At 52.9% G+C, this 17,417-nt stretch overlaps 1 protein-coding gene across 1 annotated transcript in view; it reads left to right on the top strand.

Annotated features, from left to right (window-relative positions):
• The window catches only part of SART1 (spliceosome associated factor 1, recruiter of U4/U6.U5 tri-snRNP), a 51,132-nt gene that overhangs the window by 4,493 nt on the left and 29,222 nt on the right, over positions 1 to 17,417 (top strand). The window contains exons 4-13 of the mRNA XM_054052465.1: positions 549 to 675; positions 2,048 to 2,153; positions 4,598 to 4,675; positions 4,747 to 4,846; positions 5,302 to 5,441; positions 7,840 to 8,034; positions 10,510 to 10,631; positions 12,353 to 12,546; positions 14,668 to 14,795; positions 15,961 to 15,979. Of these exons, the coding sequence (XP_053908440.1) occupies positions 549 to 675; positions 2,048 to 2,153; positions 4,598 to 4,675; positions 4,747 to 4,846; positions 5,302 to 5,441; positions 7,840 to 8,034; positions 10,510 to 10,631; positions 12,353 to 12,546; positions 14,668 to 14,795; positions 15,961 to 15,979 (1,209 nt within the window). The remainder of the gene's footprint in view (positions 1 to 548; positions 676 to 2,047; positions 2,154 to 4,597; positions 4,676 to 4,746; positions 4,847 to 5,301; positions 5,442 to 7,839; positions 8,035 to 10,509; positions 10,632 to 12,352; positions 12,547 to 14,667; positions 14,796 to 15,960; positions 15,980 to 17,417) is intronic.

Here is a 17,417-nt window from a genome sequence, read left to right as displayed (position 1 = left end):
GAGCCTCTGAACCCCCTCATTCCCACCATTTTGAGCCCTTTTCCGCCATTTTGTGCTTCTTCTCCCACCATTTTCCCCCTTTTCCTCCCATTTTCTCTTTTCTATTCCCCCAATTTTGGGGTCCTTTCTCTATTTTGGGGTCCCCCCACATTTTATACCCCCAGAGATGGCGATAAAGGAGGACCCGGTGGTGTTTGAGCCTCTGAACCCCCTCATTCCCACCATTTTGAGCCCTTTTTCCGCCATTTTGTGCTCCTTCTCCCACCATTTTCCCCCTTTCCTCCCATTTTCTCCCCTCTATTCCCCCAATTTTGGGGTTCTCTCTCTATTTTGAGGTCCCCCCCGCTTTTTGCCCCCCAGAAGTGGGGATAAAGGAGGACCCAATGGTGTTTGAGCCTCTGAACCCCCTCATTCCCACCATTTTGAGCCCTTTTCCGCCATTTTGTGCCCCTTCTTCCGCCATTTTCCCCCTTTCCCTCCCATTTTCTGCCCTGGGCTCCCCGGATTTTGGGGTCCCCTCTGTATTTCGGGGTGTTTCTCCCCCGCAGAGGCGGGGACGCAGGAGGAGCCGGTGGTGGCCGAAGCTCTGAACCCGTTGGCGCAGCGACAGCGTCAGGAGATCCGCGAGCGCTTGGCGGCCGCCAAAGAGAAACGGCTGCTCAACCAACGCCTCGGGTGGGCCGAAAGGGGGGGCACAGGGGGTTTGGGGGGCTGGAGGAGTTGGGGGGCACAAAGAATGGGGGGACAGGGGGGTTTGGGGGGCTGGAGGAGTTGGGGGGCACAAAGAATGGGGGGACAGGGGGGTTTGGGGGGGCAGAAGGAGTTGGGGGGCACAAGGAATGGGGGGACAGGGGGGTTTGGGGGCACAAAGTTGGGGGGCAGAGGGATTTGGGGGCACAAAGTTGGGGGGCAGAGGGGTTTGGGGGGGCAGAAGGAGTTGGGAGGCACAAAGTTGGGGGGCAGAGGGGTTTGGGGGTACAAAGTTGGGGGGCACAAAGTTGGGGCAGAGGGGTTTTGGGGGGCAGACGGGTTTGGGGGGTACAAAGTTGGGGGGCAGAGGGGTTTGGGGGCACAAAGTTGGGGGCAAATGGGTTTGGGGGGCAGAAAGTTGGGGGGCAGAGGAGTTTAGGGGCACAAAGTTGGGGGGCAGAGGGGTTTGGGGGCGCAAAGTGGGGGGCAGAGGGGTTTGGGGGGCAGAAGGAGTTGGGGGGCACAAGGAATGGGGGGACGGGGGTTTGGGGGTACAAAGTTGGGGGCAGAGGGGGTTTGGGGGTACAAAGTTGGGGGGCAGAGGGGTTGGGGGGCACAAAGTGGGGGGCAGAGGGGTTTTGGGGGGCAGAGGGGTTTGGGGGGGCACAAAGGTGGGGGGCAGAGGGGGTTTGGGGGCACAAAGTTGGGGGGCAGAGGGGTTTGGGGGGGCACAAAGTTGGGGGCAGAGGGGTTTGGGGGCACAAAGTTGGGGGGCAGAGGGGTTGGGGGGCACAAAGTGGGGGGCAGAGGGGTTTTGGGGGGCAGAGGGGTTTGGGGGGACACAAAGTGGGGGGCAGAGGGGTTTGGGGGGACACAAAGTTGGGGGGCAAAGGGGTTTGGGGGGGCACAAAGTGGGGGGCAGAGGGGTTGGGGGGCACAAAGTTGGGGGGCAGAAGGGTTTGGGGGACACACCCATAGTTGGGGAGTGATCCATAGATTTGGGGGGTGCCCCTTAGATTTGGGGGTGCCCCATAGATTTGGGGGTGATCCATAGATTTAGGGGTGACCCATAGATTTGGGGGATGCTCCATAGATTTAGGGGTGCCCCATAGATTTGGGGGGTGCCCCATAGATTTGGGGGCGCCCCATAGATTTGGGGGTGCGGCCCCAAAGTTGGGGATCACCGACATCGATCCTCACAGCGATCGATTGAACCTCCTTTGAAGAAGACGACCATTTTGGGGCTTACATCGAGCGTTTGAGGTGGAATTTTGGGGCTCCCCATGGATTGTGGGAACCCCTAAATTGTGGGGACCCCCAAATTGAGGGGTCCCCCCACCCCCTTGTGCCCCCCCAGGAAGGTGCGGCCCTTGGGGGAGGAGGCGCCGTGGTTGGACGACGCGGCCGCGTGGATCGAGCGCAGCCGCCAACTGCAGCGCCAGAAGGAGATGGCCCAGAAACGGGTGAGGGGGGACGGGGGGAGCCCCAAAAACGGCCTCGGAATCGGGGTTCAACACCCCCAAAAGGGTCCTCAGAATCGGGGTTCAACACCCCCAAAAACGGTCTGAGAATCGGGGTTCAACAGCCCCAAAAGGGCCCCTTAGAATGGGGTTTAACAGCCCCGAAAGGGCCCCTCAGAATCGGGGTTCAACACCCCCAAAGGGCCCCTCAGAATTGGGGTTCAACAGCCCCGAAAGGGCCCCTCAGGATCGGGGTTCAACAGCCCCAAAAGAGCCCTTCAGGATTGGGGTTCAACACCACCAAAATGGCCCCTCAGGATTGGGGTTCAACACCGCCAAAAGGGCCCCTCAGAATCGGGGTTCAACACCCCCAAAAACGGCCTCAGAGTCGGGGTTCAACAGCCCCAAAATGGCCTCTCAGGATTGGGGTTCAACAGCCCCAAAAGGGCCCCTCAGAATCGGGGTTCAACACCCCCAAAAGGGCCCCTCAGAATCGGGGTTCAACAGCCCCAAAAGGGCCCTTCAGGATTGGGGTTCAACAGCCCCAAAAGGGCCCTTCAGGATTGGGGTTCAACAGCCCCAAAAGGGCCCCTCAGGATTGGGGTTCAACACCCCCAAAAGGGCCCCTCAGGATTGGGGTTCAACACCCCCAAAAGGGCCTCTCAGGATTGGGGTTCAGCCCAGCACCCCAAAAAAAAAAGAATATGGGGGAAAAGGTTTGTGGGCGACGCGAAATTTGGGAGATTTGGAGGGGTTTGGGGCCTTCATTTGAGGGTTTTGAGGGACTTTGAGGGACTTTGATGGACTTTGATGGACTTTGAGGGATTTTGAGGGGATTTTGATGGATTTTGATGGATTTTGATGGATTTTGATGGACTTTGAGGGACTTTGAGGAGACTTTGAGGGACTTTGATGGACTCTGATGGACTTTGAGGGACTTTGAGGGACTTTGAGGGACTTTGAGGGACTTTGAGGGATTTTGGTGGACTTTGAGGGACTTTGAGGGACTTTGATGACGTTTGAGGGACTTTGAGGGGATTTTGAGGGGACTTTGAGGGACTTTGAGGGGATTTTGAGGGGACTTTGAGGGACTTTGAGGGATTTTGAGGGGACTTTGAGGGACTTTGAGGGATTTTGAGGAGACTTTGAGGGACTTTGAGGGACTTTGAGGGGACTTTGAGGGACTTTGATGGACTTTGAGGGATTTTGAGGGGATTTTGAGGGACTTTGAGGGACTTTGATGACGTTTGAGGGACTTTGAGGGATTTTGAGGGGACTTTGAGGGACTTTGAGGGATTTTGAGGGGACTTTGAGGGACTTTGAGGGATTTTGAGGGGACTTTGAGGGACTTTGATGGACTTTGATGAGGTTTGATGGACTTTGGTGGACTTTGAGGGACTTTGAGGGGATTTTGAGGGACTTTGGTGGACTTTGATGAGGTTTGATGGATTTTGATGGAATTTGATAGATTTTGATGGATTTTTGAGGGACTTTGAGGGACTTTGATGAGGTTTGAGGGGCTTTGATGGGCTTTGAGGGACTTTGATGACCTTCGATGGATTTTGATGATATTTTGATGATACTTTGATGATACTTTGATGGATTTTGATGACATTTCAATGGATTTTGATGAATTTTGACGGTTTAGATAAATTTTGATGACGTTTTGATGGATTTTGATGACTTTTTGATGGATTTTGATGACTTTTTGACGGATTTTGATGAGTTTTGACGGATTTTGATGACGTTTCGATGGATTTCGATGACGTTTTGATGGATTTTGATGACGTTTCAACGGATTTTGATGACTTTTGACGGATTTTGATGACGTTTCGATGGATTTCGATGACTTTTTGGCAGATTTTGATGACTTTTTGATGGATTTTAATGACGTTTTGATGGATTTTGATGACATTTCGACGGATATTAATGACATTTGATGGATTTTGATGACGTTTTGACGGATTTTGATGACGTTTTGATGGATTTTGATGACGTTTTGATGGATTTTAATGACATTTTGACCGATTTTGATGACGTTTTGACGGATTTTGATGACATTTCTGCAGACTTTGATGACTTTTTGATGGATTTTGATGACGTTTCGACGGATTTTGATGACATTTCGACGGATTTTGATGACATTTCGACGGATTTTGATGACATTTTGATGGATTTTGATGACATTTTGATGGATTTTGATGAGTTTTGAAGGATTTTAATGACTTTTTGATGGATTTTGATGACGTTTCCATGGATTTCGATGACTTTTGGTGACTTTCGATGAGCGATTTTGATGATTTTAGATTAATTTTGATTAATTCTGATGACTTTTGATCAATTTTGAGTACTTCTGTCGAATTCGGAGCGTTTTTCAGCCATTTTCGAGCCGCTTGGAGCACTTTGTTGACCCCCACTTGGTCCTCTGGGTCCTTTTCTCACCTCAGGCCAAACTTCTGGAGGAGATGGACCAAGAATTCGGCGTCAGCTCTTTGGTGGAAGAGGACTTCCTGCGCCGCAAAAGGGTGAGTTGGAGGTCGTCTTCTGTCTTCTCGTGGCCTCGCGCGGCCTCACGCGTCTCCTCGTGTCCTCTCAGGAGCTCTACAGCGCTCGAGACCTTCAGGGGTTGACGGTGGAACACGATTTGGAGGCCTTCAAAGAGGGCGAAACCTTAGTCCTGACCTTGAAGGACAAAGGTGAGGAGAAAAGAGGTCACCAAAGGGGTCACCATGGCCGTGGGAGAGGACACAGAGGTTGTGGGACCACCAGGAACCAACATGGAGGTTGTGGTGTCTTCAAGACCACCATAAATGGTTGAGTTCTTCTTGAGGAATGCAACGTTCTCGTTGACTTTGAGGCCACCAGAAGCTCCATATTGGTTTTTGTGGTCATGGTTTGGGGTCACAATGGCCGTGGGGTCACCGGGAGAGGGCACAGAGGTTGTGGGACCACCAGGAACCATCATGGAGGTTGTGGTGTCTTCAAGACCACCATAAACGGTTGAGTTCTTCTTAAGGAACACAACGTTCTCGTTGACTTTGAGGCCACCAGAAGCTCCATATCGTCCCTCATGGACGTATTTTGGAGTCTCGGCGGCCATCTTGTTTCCACGGCAGCCATTTTGGAGCTCTGGCGGCCATTTTGTCCGCAGGAGTCTTGGAGGAGCGTGAGGACGTGTTGGAGAACGCGGGTTTGGCGGCGGCCGAGAGGGCGCGAGAGGCGTTGGAGCTGCGCAAGAAGAAACCCAACTACGACCCCTACGACCTCGAGGAGGCGCCGGCGCCCGCGCAGGTGACCGGCCGCCATCTTGGCTCCTCCCGCCTTGTCCTCTTGGCCGACGCCATCTTGTTATCCCGTGTTTTCCTGTCTTTTCCACCATTATCCCATATTTTCTCCTTTGTTCACATGTTTTTCCCCCATTTTGTGTCACTTCATGTCATTTTCCGCCATTTTGGCTCCTCCTGTGTTGTCCTTTCAGCTGACGCCATCTTGGCGTCCCATGTGTTTCCCTGTTGTTTCCCCGTTGTTTCCCTGTGGTTTCCCCATCTTTTCCTTGTGGTTTCCCTGTCATTTCCCTGTCATTTCTGTGTTGTTTTCCTCTGGCTTCCCCGTAGTTTCCCTGTTTTTTCCGTGTGATTCCTGTATGGTTTCCATGTTTTTTCCTTCTTATTTCTATGTGGTTTTCCTGTGGTTTCCACCTCTTTTCCCTGTTGTTTCCGTATGGTTTCCGTGTTATTTCTGTGTCACTTTGGTGTCGTTCCCATGTTGTTTCCCCATTGTTTCCCCGTTGTTTCCCCGTTGTTTCCCCGTTGTTTCCCCGTGGCTTCTGTATTGTTTCTGTGTTGCTTCTCTGTCATTTCCCTGTGCTTTCCCTGTTGTTTCCATGTGGATTCTCTGTCGTTTCCCTCTCATTTCCTTGTCGTTTCCCTGTCGCTTCGGTGTTGTTCCTATGTTGCTTCCCTGTTGTTTTCCTCCTGCTCCTTTGTTGTTCCCATGTTGTTTTCCTGTTGTTTCCCTGTTGTTTCCTTGTAGTATCTGTGTTGTTTCCCTGTGGTTTCCGTGTCGCTCTGGTGGTGTTCCTATGTTGTTTCCCTGTTGTTTCCCCATTGTTTCCTCGTTGTTTCCTTATGGTTTCTGTGTCATTTGGCTGTGGTTTTCCTATGGTTCCCGTATGATTCTGATGTTGTTTCCCCCTCGTTTCCCCATTGTTTCCCCGTTGCTTCCATGTTGTTTCCCTATGGTTTCCTTGTCTTTTGGCTGTGATTTTCCTACGGTTCCTGTGTGATTCTGGTGTTGTTTTCCTGTCGTTTCCCCATCATTTCCCAGTGGTTTCCCCGTTATTTCCCCATTGTTTCCATGTCATTTCCCTGTCATTTCCTTGTCGTTTCCTTGGCATTTCCCTGTTGTTTGCCCATTGTTTCCCTGCCATTTCCTTGTCATTTCCCTGTTGTTTCCCTGTGGTGTCCCTGTTGTTTCCCCATTGCTTCCATGTTGTTTCCCCATTTTTTCCCTGTCGTTTCCATGTTGTTCCCCTGTCATTTCCTTGTCATTTCCCTGTGGTTTCCCCGTTGTTTTCTCATTGCTTCCCCGTTGCTTCCCTGTGGTTTCCCCATTGTTTCCCCATTGTTTCCCCGTTGCTTCCATGTTGTTTCCCCATTGTTTCCCTGTCATTTCCCTGTTGTTTCCTCATTGTTTCCCCATTGCTTCCATGTTGTTTCGCTGTAGTTTCCTTGTCATTTCCCTGTTGTTTCCCTGTCATTTCCTTGTCTTTTTGCTGTGGTTTCCCCATTGTTTCCGTGTCATTTCCTTGTCATTTCCCTGTGGTTTCCCCGTTGTTTCCCCATTGTTTCCCCATTGCTTCCATGTTGTTTTCCCGTTGTTTCCCCATTGTTTCTGTGTCATTTCCCCATCGTTTCCCCGTCATTTCCTTGTAATTTCCCTGTGGTTTCACCATTCTTTCCCCATTGTTTCCCTGTCATTTCCTTGTCATTTCCCTGTTGTTTCCCTGTGGTTTCCTTCTTGTTTCGCCATTGCTTCCATGTTGTTTCCCTGTCATTTCCGTGTTGTTTCCCTGTTGTTTCCGTGTCATTTTCCTGTCATTTCCATGTCATTTCCCCGTTGTTTCCCTGTCATTTCCTTGTCTTTTACCTGTGGTTTCCCCGTTGTTTCCATGTTGTTTCCCCATTGTTTCCCTGTCATTTCCATGTCATTTTCTTGTCATTTCCCTGTGGTTTCCCTGTTGCTTCCTCATTGCTTCCCCGTTGTTTCCCTGTGGTTTCCCTATTGTTTCCTTGTTGTTTCCCCATTGTATCCCCATTGCTTCCCTGTGGTTTCCCCATTGTTTCCCTGTCATTTCCCTGTTGTTTCCCCATTGCTTCCATGTTGTTTCCCCATTGTGTTCCCATTGCTTCCCCATTGTTTTCCCATTGTTTCCCCATTGTTTCCCTGCTATTTCCCCATTGTTTCCCTGTTGTTTCCTCATTGTTTCCCCGTTGTTTCCCCATGGTTTCCCCGTTGTTTCCTGGTGGTTTCCCCATTGCTTCCATGTTGTTTCCCCGTTGTTTCCTTATTGTTTCCGGGTCGTTTCCCCATCATTTCCGGGTCATTTCCGGGTCATTTCCGGGTGGTTTCCGGGTTGGTTTCCGGTGCGTTTCCCGCGTGACGGCGGCGCCGTCGGGGTGTTCCGCAGGCCGCGCTCCGTCGGGATCCGCTGCCGCAGTACTCGGAGGCTCCGGCGCGGCCCTCCTTCCGCCTCGGGGCGGGGGGGGCGCTCCCCGCGGATTTGGGGGTCCCCCCCGGCCCCGCCCCCCCCGGCCCCGCCCCCCACAGCCTCCAACTGCCGCCGCTGCGCCCCGCCCACGACTACCTCACCCCCCAAGAGATGGTGAGTTGGGGTGCGGGGGCGGATTGGGGGGTTCAGGGGGGGATTTGGGGGTTCAGGGGGGGATTTGGGGGGGTTTGAGGGGGATTTGGGGGTTCAGGGGGGGATTTGGGGGTTCAGGGGGGGATTCAGGGGGGTCAGAGGGAGATTCAGGGGGGGATTTGGGGGGGTTTGAGGGGGATTTGGGGGTTCAGAGGGGGATTTGGGGGTTTAGGGGGAGATTTGGGGGGATCAGAGAGAAATTTGGGGGTTCAAGGGGGGATTTGGGGGGATCAGAGGGGGATTTGGGGGGGGTCAGAGGGAGATTTGGGGGTTCAGGGGGGGATTTGGGGGGATCAGAGGGGGATTTGGAGGGGTCAGAGGGGGATTTGGGGGTTCAAGGGGCATTTGGGGGGGTCGGAGGGGGATTTGGGGGGGTCAGAGGGGGATTTGGGGGTTCAGGGGGGGTCGGAGGGAGATTTGGGGGGGTCAGAGGGAGATTTGGGGGTTCAGGGGGGATTTGAGGGGATTGGAGGGGATTTGGGGGGGTCAGAGGGAGATTTAGGAGTTCAGAGGGCGAATTGGGGGAGTTGGAGGGGGATTTGGGGGGGTCAGAGGGGGATTTGGGGGTTCAGGGGGGGATTTGGGGGTGTCAGAGGGAGACTTGGGGGTTCAGAGGGCGAATTGGGGGGGTTGGAGGGGGGTTTGAGGGTTCAGGGGGGCATTTGGGGGGATTGGAGGGGGTTTTGGGGGGGTCAGAGGGGGATTTGGGGGGATCAGAGGGAGATTTGGGGGTTCAGGGGGAGATTTGGGGGGATTGGAGGGAGATTTGGGGGTTCAGGGGGGATTTGGGGGGTTCAGAGGGAGATTTGGGGGTTCAGGGGGGATTTGGGGGGGTCGGGGGGGATTTGGGGAGGTCAGGGGGGGATTTGGGGTTCGGGGGGAGATTTGGGGGAGTCAGAAGGGGATTTGGAGGGGATTTGGGGTATCAGAGGAGATTTTGGGGGGTCAGAGGGGATTTGGGGGGAATTTGGGGGGTTAGATATGGATTTAGGAGTTTGAGGGGGAATTGGGGGGTTCAGAGGGGGATTTGGGGGTTCAGGGGGGGATTTGGGGGGATTTGGGGCATTAGAGAGGGATTTGGGGGGGTCAGAGGGGCTTTGGAGGGGATTTGGGGGTTCAGGGGGGATTTGGGGGTTCAGGAGGGGATTTGGGGGTTCAGGGGGAGAATTGGGGAGTTTTGGGGGGTTGGAGGGGATTTGGGGGTTCGGGGGGGATTTGGGGGTTCAGGAGGGGATTTGGGGGGGTCAGAGGGGGATTTGGGGGGTTCAGAGGGAGATTTGGGGGTTCAGGGGGGGATTTGCGGCGCTCAGAGGGGATTTGAAGATTTTGAGGAGAAAAAGAGGTATTTGGAGCCTTTTGGGGGAAATTTTGAGACAAATTTGTAAATTTTGGCGGAAATTTGGTTTATTTGAAATTTTTTTTTGGTTCATTTCATTTTTTTGGGGGAGGATTTGAAGTATTTTGCAGTGATTTGAAAATTTTAAAGCAAATTTGTACTATTTGAGGTTTTTTGAGGGTTATTTGGTCTTTTGAGGGGAAATTTGGGAATATTTATTGGAAATTCTGAAATTTTAAGGTGAATTGGGGGTATTTTGGGGCCTTATTTGGGTTTTTTACATCAATTTTGAGGTGAATTGTGGATATTTGGGTATTTTTTAGCCCTTATTTGTGTTTTTTGCAGAGATTTTGAGTTAAATTGTGGGCATTTCACTATTTTTTGGGAATTATTTGATTTTTGTGGCAATTTCATGAAATTTAGGAGCAATTTGAAGATTTTTGAGGCAAATTTGAGATATTTAGAGGTTATTTTAGGACAATTTGTGAAAATTTGGAGATTTTGTGGAGAATTGAGTGGATTTTGAGTATTTTCAGTTGAAATTTTGTGAAAAATTTTGGAATTATGTGGAAAATTTCAAAATTTTGCCAAAATTTTTGTGAAATGTCATAAATTTGCCAAAATTTTTGTGAAAATGTCAAAATTTTGCCAAAAATTTTGTGAAAATGTCAAAATTTTGCAAAAAAGTCAAAGTTTTGCCAAAAATTTCAAAATTTTGTGAAAAAATTTTTGTGAAAAATTTTGAAATTTTGTGAAAAATTTTGAAATTTTGCCAAAAATTTTGTGAAAATGTCAAAATTTTGCCAAAAATTTTGTGAAAATTCCAGAATTTTGCCAAAAATTTTGTGAAAATTTCAAAATTTTGCAAAAAATTCAAAGTTTTGCCAAAAATTTCAAGATTTTGTGAAAAAATTTTTGTGAAAAATTTCAAAATTTTGCAAAAAATTTTGAAATTTTTCCCAAAATTTCACTTATTTCAATTTTTTTGCCGCTGTTTTATTTTTTTTCCTTTTTTTTTCTTTATTTCATTATTTTTACCATTTCTGACCTTTTTATGGCTCCGTAATTCCCAATTTTTTCTCCTTTCCCCCCAAATTCAGCGCGAGGGTTTCCGCCGGTGTCGCCGCCGCGTCCGTCGCCTTCGGAGGAAGGAGAAAGCGTTAAAGGCGGATGAACTCCTGCCCGGAGCCCCCCCCGACCCCTATAGGGACTTCGGATCCAGGTGGGGGCACCTATAGGGTCTGGGGGGGGCACCTATAGGGTGTTGGGGGGCACCTATAGGGTGTGGGGGGGCACCTATAGGGTGTTCGGGGGGATCTATAGGGTCTGATGGGGCACTTATGGGTCTGATGGGGGACCTATAGGGTGTGGGGGGGGACCTATAGGGTTTTTTTTGGGGATCTATAGGATGTGGGGGGCACCTATAGGGTCTGAAGGGGCACCTATGGGGTGTTGGGGGACACCTATAGGGTCTGAAGGGGCACCTATAGGGTGTTTGGGGGCACCTATAGGGCCTGGGGGGGAGCTATAGGGTCTTAGGGGGCACCTATAGAGGTTGATGGGGCACCTATAGGGTGTTGGGGGGCACCTATAGGGTGTTGGGGGGGATCTATAGGGTCTGGGGGGCACTTATGGGTGTGAAGGGGCACCTATAGGGTCTGGAGAGCACTTATAGGGTCTGAAGGGGCACCTATGGGGTGTTGGGGGACCTATAGGGTTTTTGGGGGGATCTATAGGGTGTGGGGGAGGATCTATAGGGTCTGATGGGGCACCTATGGGGTGTTTGGGGGGATCTATAGGGTCTGGGGGGGATCTGTAGGGTGTTGGGGGGCACCTATAGGGTGCGTGGGGGGATCTATAGGGTCTGAAGGAGCACCTATAGTGTCTGAAGGGGCACCTGTGGGGTGTTGGGGGGCACCTATAGTGTCTGAAGGAGCACCTATAGAGTGTGATGGGGCACCTATAGGGTCTGGAGAGCACTTATAGGGTCTGGAGGGGCACCTATAGGCTGTGTGTGGGATATATAGGGTGTTGGGGGCCCCTATAGGGTCTGAAGGGGCACCTATAGGGTGTGGGGGGCACCTATAGGGTCGAAGGGGCACCTGTAGGGTGTGAAGACGGACCTATAAGGTCTGATGGGGCACCTATGGGGTGTTGGGGGGACCTATAGGGTGTGGGGGGGAACGTATAGAGTGTGATGGGGCACCTATAGGGTCTGGGGGGGACCTATAGGGTGTGTGGGGGGACCTATAGGGTGTTGGGGGCACCTATAGGGTCTGGGGAGGCACCTATGGGGTGTTGGGGGCACCTATAGGGTGTTGGGGGGCACCTATAGGGTCCGGGGAGGCACCTATGGGGTGTTGGGGGCACCTATAGGGTCTGATGGGGCACTTATAGCGTCTAAAGGGGTACTTATAGGGGGTGGGGGGACACCTATAGGGTCTTGGGGGGCACCTATAGGGTGTTGGGGGGATCTATAGGGTCTGATGAGGCACCTATAGGGTCCGGGGGGGCACCTGTAGGGTGTGAAGGGGGACCTATAAGGTCTGATGGGGCACCTATAGGGTCCGGGGGGGCACCTATAGGGTGTTGGGGGGCACTTATAGGGTCTGGGGGGGACCTATGGGGTCTTTTGGGGGGTCTTATGGCATCTATAGGGGTTTTGGGGGGGTCTTATGGTCCCTATAGGGGTTTTGGGGGGTCTTATGGCATCTATAGGGGTTTTGGGGGGGTCTTATGGCATCTATAGGTGTTTTGGGGGGGTCTTATGGCACCTATAGGGGTTTTGGGGGGGTCTTAAGGTATCTATAGGGGTTTTGGGGGGGTCTTATGGCATCTATAGGGGTTTTGGGGGGGTCTTATGGCACCTATAGGGGTTTTGGGGGGGTCTTATGGCATCTATAGGGGTTTTGGGGGGTTCTGACCCCCCTTTTCCCCCCCCAGGACTCGCGGCCGAGGGCGGCGTAAGGAGGAAGAGGAAGAGGAAGCGGAAGAGGAAGTGGAAAAGGGAGAGGAGGTGGAAAAGGAAGAGGAAGAGAAAGGAAAAGGGGGGAAGGAAGAAGGGGGGGAGGGGCAGGAAAAAACCCCCCCGGAACCCCCCGAGAACCGCGACCCCCAAGTGGAGAGCAGCAGCGATGGTAATGGGGCACTTGTGGGGCAGCTGTGGGGCGGGGGGGGCACTTATGGGGCAGGAAGGGGCACTTATGGGGCAGGAAAGGGCACTTATAGGGCGGGAAAGGGCACTTATGGGGTGAAGGGGGCACTTATAGGGCGGGAAAGGGCACTTATGGGGCTGAAGGGGCACTTATGGGATGGGAAAGGGCACTTATGGGGCAGGAAAAGGCACTTATGGGGCAGGAAGAGGAACTTATAGGGCAGGAGGGAACACTTATGGGGCAGAAAGAGGGACTTAAACTTAAGTACCCTTTCCTGCCCCATAAGTGCCTCCTCTGCCCCATAAGTCCCTATTCCTGCCCCACAAGCGCCCCTTCCTGCCCCATAAGTGCCCCTTCCTGCCCCATAAGTGCCTTTTCCTGCCCCATAAATGCCTCCTTCTGCCCCATAAGTTCCCCTTCCTGCCCCATAAATACCCTTTTCTGCCCCATAAGTGTCCCATCGTGCCCCATAAGTGCCTTTTCTTGCCCCATAAGTATCCCACCCTGCCCCATAAGTGTCTCTTCCACCCCGTAAGTGCCCCTTCCTGCCCCATAAGTCCCCCTTCTGCCCCATAAGTGCTTTCTCCACCCCATAAGTCCCTCCTCCTGCCCCATAAGTGCATTTTCCTGCCCCATAAGTGCCTTCTTCACCCCATAAGTGCCTTTTCCTGCCCCATAAGTGCCCTTTTCTGCCCCATTAGTGCCTTTTCCTGCCCCATAAGTGCCTTCTTCACCCCCATAAGTGCCCCCTCTGCCCCATAAGTGCCTTTTCCTGCCCCACAAGTGCCCCCTCTGCCCCATAGATTCCCCCCCCCCATTTCTCCCATATCTTTAAGGCGCTCTGATTTGGAGCACAATGACTTTTTGAGCCGTTTTTCTCCCCTTTTGAGGTCCCTCCTCGGGATTTTGGGGTCCCCCCCTGGAATTTTGGGGTCCCCCCTTATATTTTGGGGTCCCCCCTCTTATTTTAGGGTCCCCTCTCTCTCTATGACCCCCCCATTTCTCCCAGAAGGGGTCCCCAATGCTTTTTGGGGGGTCCTCACAGCTTTGATGCTCTGAGCCGCATCCCTTGACTTTCAGGGCCCTCCTTCCAAACTTTGGGGTCCCCCTTGGAGTTTTGGGGTCCCCCCTTATATTTTGGGGTCCCCCTCATAGTTTGGGGTCCCCCCTCTCCCTGTGAACCCCCATTTCTCCCAGAAGGGGTCCCCCAATATCTTTAAGGCGCTCTGATTTGGAGGCGCAACGACTTTTGAGCCGTTTTTCTCCCCTTTTGAGGTCCCTCCTCGCGATTTTGGGGTCCCCCCCTGGAATTTTGGGGTCCCCCTGGAAATTTTGGGGTCCCCCCTTATATTTTGGGGTCCCTCCTCTCCCTGTGAACCCCCATTTCTCCCAGAAGGGGTCCCCCAATATCTTTAAGGCACTCTGATTTGGGGGCGCAACGACTTTTGAGCCGTTTTTCTCCCCTTTTGAGGTCCCTCCTCGCGATTTTGGGGTCCCCCCCTGGAATTTTGGGGTCCCCCCTTATACTTTGGGGTCCCCCCTCTCCCTGTGAACCCCCATTTCTCCCAGAAGGGGTCCCCAATGCTTTTTGGGGGGTCCTCACAGCTTGGACGCTCTGAGCCGCATCCCTTGACTTTCAGAGCCCTCCTTCTAAACTTTGGGGTCCCCCTTAGAATTTTGGGGTCCCCCCTTATATTTTGGGGTCCCTCCTCTTATTTTGGGGTCCCCCCTCTCCCTATGAACCCCCATTTCTCCACGAAGGGGTCCCCAATGCTTTTTGGGGCGTCCTCACAGCTCTGATGCTCTGAGCCACATCCCTTGACTTTCAGGGTCCTCCTTCCAAACTTTGGGGTCCCCCTTGGAATTTTGGGGTCCCCCCTTATATTTTGGGGTCACCCCTTATAGTTTGGGGTCCCCCCTCTCCCTGTGAACCCCCATTTCTCCCAGAAGGGGTCCCCCAATATCTTTAAGGCGCTCTGATTTGAGGGCGCAACGACTTTTGAGCCGTTTTTCTCCCCTTTTGAGGTCCCTCCCCGGGATTTTGGGGTCCCCCCCTGGAATTTTGGGGTCCCCCCTTTTATTATCACCCCTTGGATTTTACAGAGGAGGTCCCCCCGGATTCTCCGGCGCCTCTGGAAGAGGACGAAGCCGAACGGGAGCTGCAATTACAGTTGGAACGAGGACGACGCCTCCGACAGCTCCAACAGTTACGACAGAACGCGACCGAAAAGGTTTGGGGGTCCCCCAAAACCTTAACGACACCCCAAAACCTCACAGACACCCCAAAAAAACCCTCAGGGACCCCCTCAGCACCCCAAAACCTCAACGATTCCCTTCATAAGGCCTTAAAACTTGAGCCACACCCCAAGATTTTAAGGCTTTTTGGGTGGTTTTATCGCACCCCAAAAATTGGGGGACCCCTCTGAGCACCCCAAAAGTTGGGGGACCCCCTTGAGCACCCCAGAAGTTGAGGACCCACCCCCTCAGCACCCCGAAAAGTTGAGGGAGGACCTCAAAAATAGAGGGGTTACCTCGGAGCACCCCAAAATCTGAGGGATTCTTCTCAGCACCCCAAAATTTGAGGGTTGAAAGGGGTGTTTTGGGGGGGTTTTAGGGGTGATTTGAGGGTTTTGGGGGGTCTTTATTTTGGGGGGGCTCTTGGGCTTTTGGGGGGGCTTTTGGGGGGGGTTTGGGGTCTTTTTAGGGGGTTTTGGGGGGTCTTTGGGGTCTTTTTGGGGGGTTTGGGGGCACTTTTGGGGGCTTTTTGGGGTGATTTGGGGGTTTCGGGGGGACTTTTGGGGGGTCTTTGTGTCGTTGGGGCTCTTTTTGGGGCGATTTAGGACATTTTTTGGTGTGTCTTTACTTTTGGGAGGACTTTGAGGGTGATTTTGGGGTTCAAAGAGCATTTTGGGGTGATTTTGGGGGGGACTTTTGGGGGTCTTTATTTCTTTGGGGCTCTTTTTGGGGCCATTTAGGGCGTTTTTTGGGGTGTCTTTGGGTTTTGGGGAGACTTTGAGGCTGATTTTGAGGTTCAAAGGGTGTTTTGGGGTGATTTTGGGGTGTCTTTACTTTTGGGGGAGTTTTAATGGCGATTTTGGGGTTCAAAGGGCGTTTTGGGGTGATTTTGGGGGGTCTTTGGTTTCATTTGGATTCCTTTTGGGGCGATTTAGGGCATTTTTTGGGGTGTCTTTACTTTTGGGGGGACTTTGTGGCTGATTTTGGGGTTCAGGGGCGGATTTTGGGGCGATTTTGGGGGCTCAGTTCCGGGGGGGTCATTTTAGAGTGGATTTTAGGGCTCTTTTGGGGTGAATTCAGTGGTTTTTGGGGCTGTTTTGGTGTTGGGAAGGGGTTTATTTTTTGGGGGGGTCTCCCCGAACCCCCCCTTTTTTTTTTCAGGTGTTGGAGCGGATTCGGGGCGCGGGGGGGGGGGGGAGGGGCGGCGCCGCCCCCCACGGATCCGCGCGGAGGAAACATCGTTTTTAACGCCACCTCGGAATTCTGTCGCACTTTGGGGGAAATTCCCACCTACGGATTGGCCGGAAATCGCGAGGAACAGGAAGAGCTCCTGGTAAAAGGGGGGGGAAGGGGGAAATGGGGGGGAAATGGGGGGGAAATGGGGGTTTGAGGGAGGAAATGGGGGTTTAGAGGGGGAAATGGGGGGGAAATGGGGGGAAATGGGGGAAGAAATGGGGGATTTGGGGCATTTGGGGGAGGAAATGGGGGGTTTGGAGGGGGAAATGGGGGATTTGGAGGGGGAAATGGGGGGATTGGAGGGGGAAATGGGGGGTTTGGGGGGAAATGGGGGGTTTGGAGGGGGAAATGGGGGGAAATGGGGGGTTTGGAGGGGGAAATGGGGGGTTTGGAGGGGGAATGGGGGGGAAATGGGGGGTTTGGAGGGGGAAATGGGGGGTTTGGAGCGGGAAATGGGGGTTTGGGGGAGAAAATGGGTAGGAAATGGGGGTTTGGAGGGGGAAATAGGGGGAAATGGGGGGTTTGGAGTGAGAAATAGGGGGAAATGGAGGGAAATGGGGGAAATGGGGGATTTGGAGGGGGAAATGGGGGTTTGGAGGGGGAAATGGGAGGTTTGGAGGGGGAAATGGGGGTTTGGGGGAGAAAATGGGGAGGAAATGGGGGTTTTGGGGGGAAATGGGGGGTTTGGAGGGGGAAATGGGGGGGTTTGGAGGGGGAAATGGGGGGTTTGGAGGGGGAAATGGGGGAAAATGGGGGATTGGAGGGGGAAATGGGGGGTTTGGAGGGGGAAATGGGGGATTTAGAGGGGGAAATGGGGGATTTGGAGGGGGAATTGGGGGGAAATGGGGGGTTTTGAAGGGGAAATGGGGGATTTAGAGGGGGAAATGGGGGTTTGGAGGGGGAATTGGGGGGTTTGGAGGGGGAATGGGGGTTTGGGGGAGGAAATGGGGGATTTGGAGGGGGAAATGGGGGATTTGGAGGGGGAATTGGGGGTTTGGAGGGGGAATTGGGGGTTTGGGGGAGGAAATGGGGGGTTTGGAGGGGGAATTGGGGGGAAATGGGGGGTTTTGAAGGGGGAATGGGGGTTTGGAGGGGAAATGGGGGGTTTGGGGGAGGAAATGGGGGGTTTGGAGGGGGAAATGGGGGGAAATGGGGGGTTTAGAGGGGTAAATGGGGGGTTTGGAGGGGGAATTGGGGGTTTGGGGGAGGAAATGGGGGGTTTTGAAGGGGAAATGGGGGATTTGGGGGGGAAATGGGAAATGGAGGGGAATGGCGGGAAATGGGGGATTTAGAGGGGGAAATGGGGGATTTAGAGGGGGAAATGGGGGTTTGGAGGGGGAAATAGGGGATTTGGGGGAGGAAATGGGGAGGAAATGGGCGAT

Source organism: Cuculus canorus, chromosome 34 (assembly GCF_017976375.1).
Source record: "Cuculus canorus isolate bCucCan1 chromosome 34, bCucCan1.pri, whole genome shotgun sequence".
Taxonomy (NCBI): Eukaryota; Metazoa; Chordata; class Aves; order Cuculiformes; family Cuculidae; genus Cuculus; species Cuculus canorus.
Note: the sequence above shows the minus strand (reverse complement) of the source record. Positions and strands in the feature narration are given on the sequence as shown.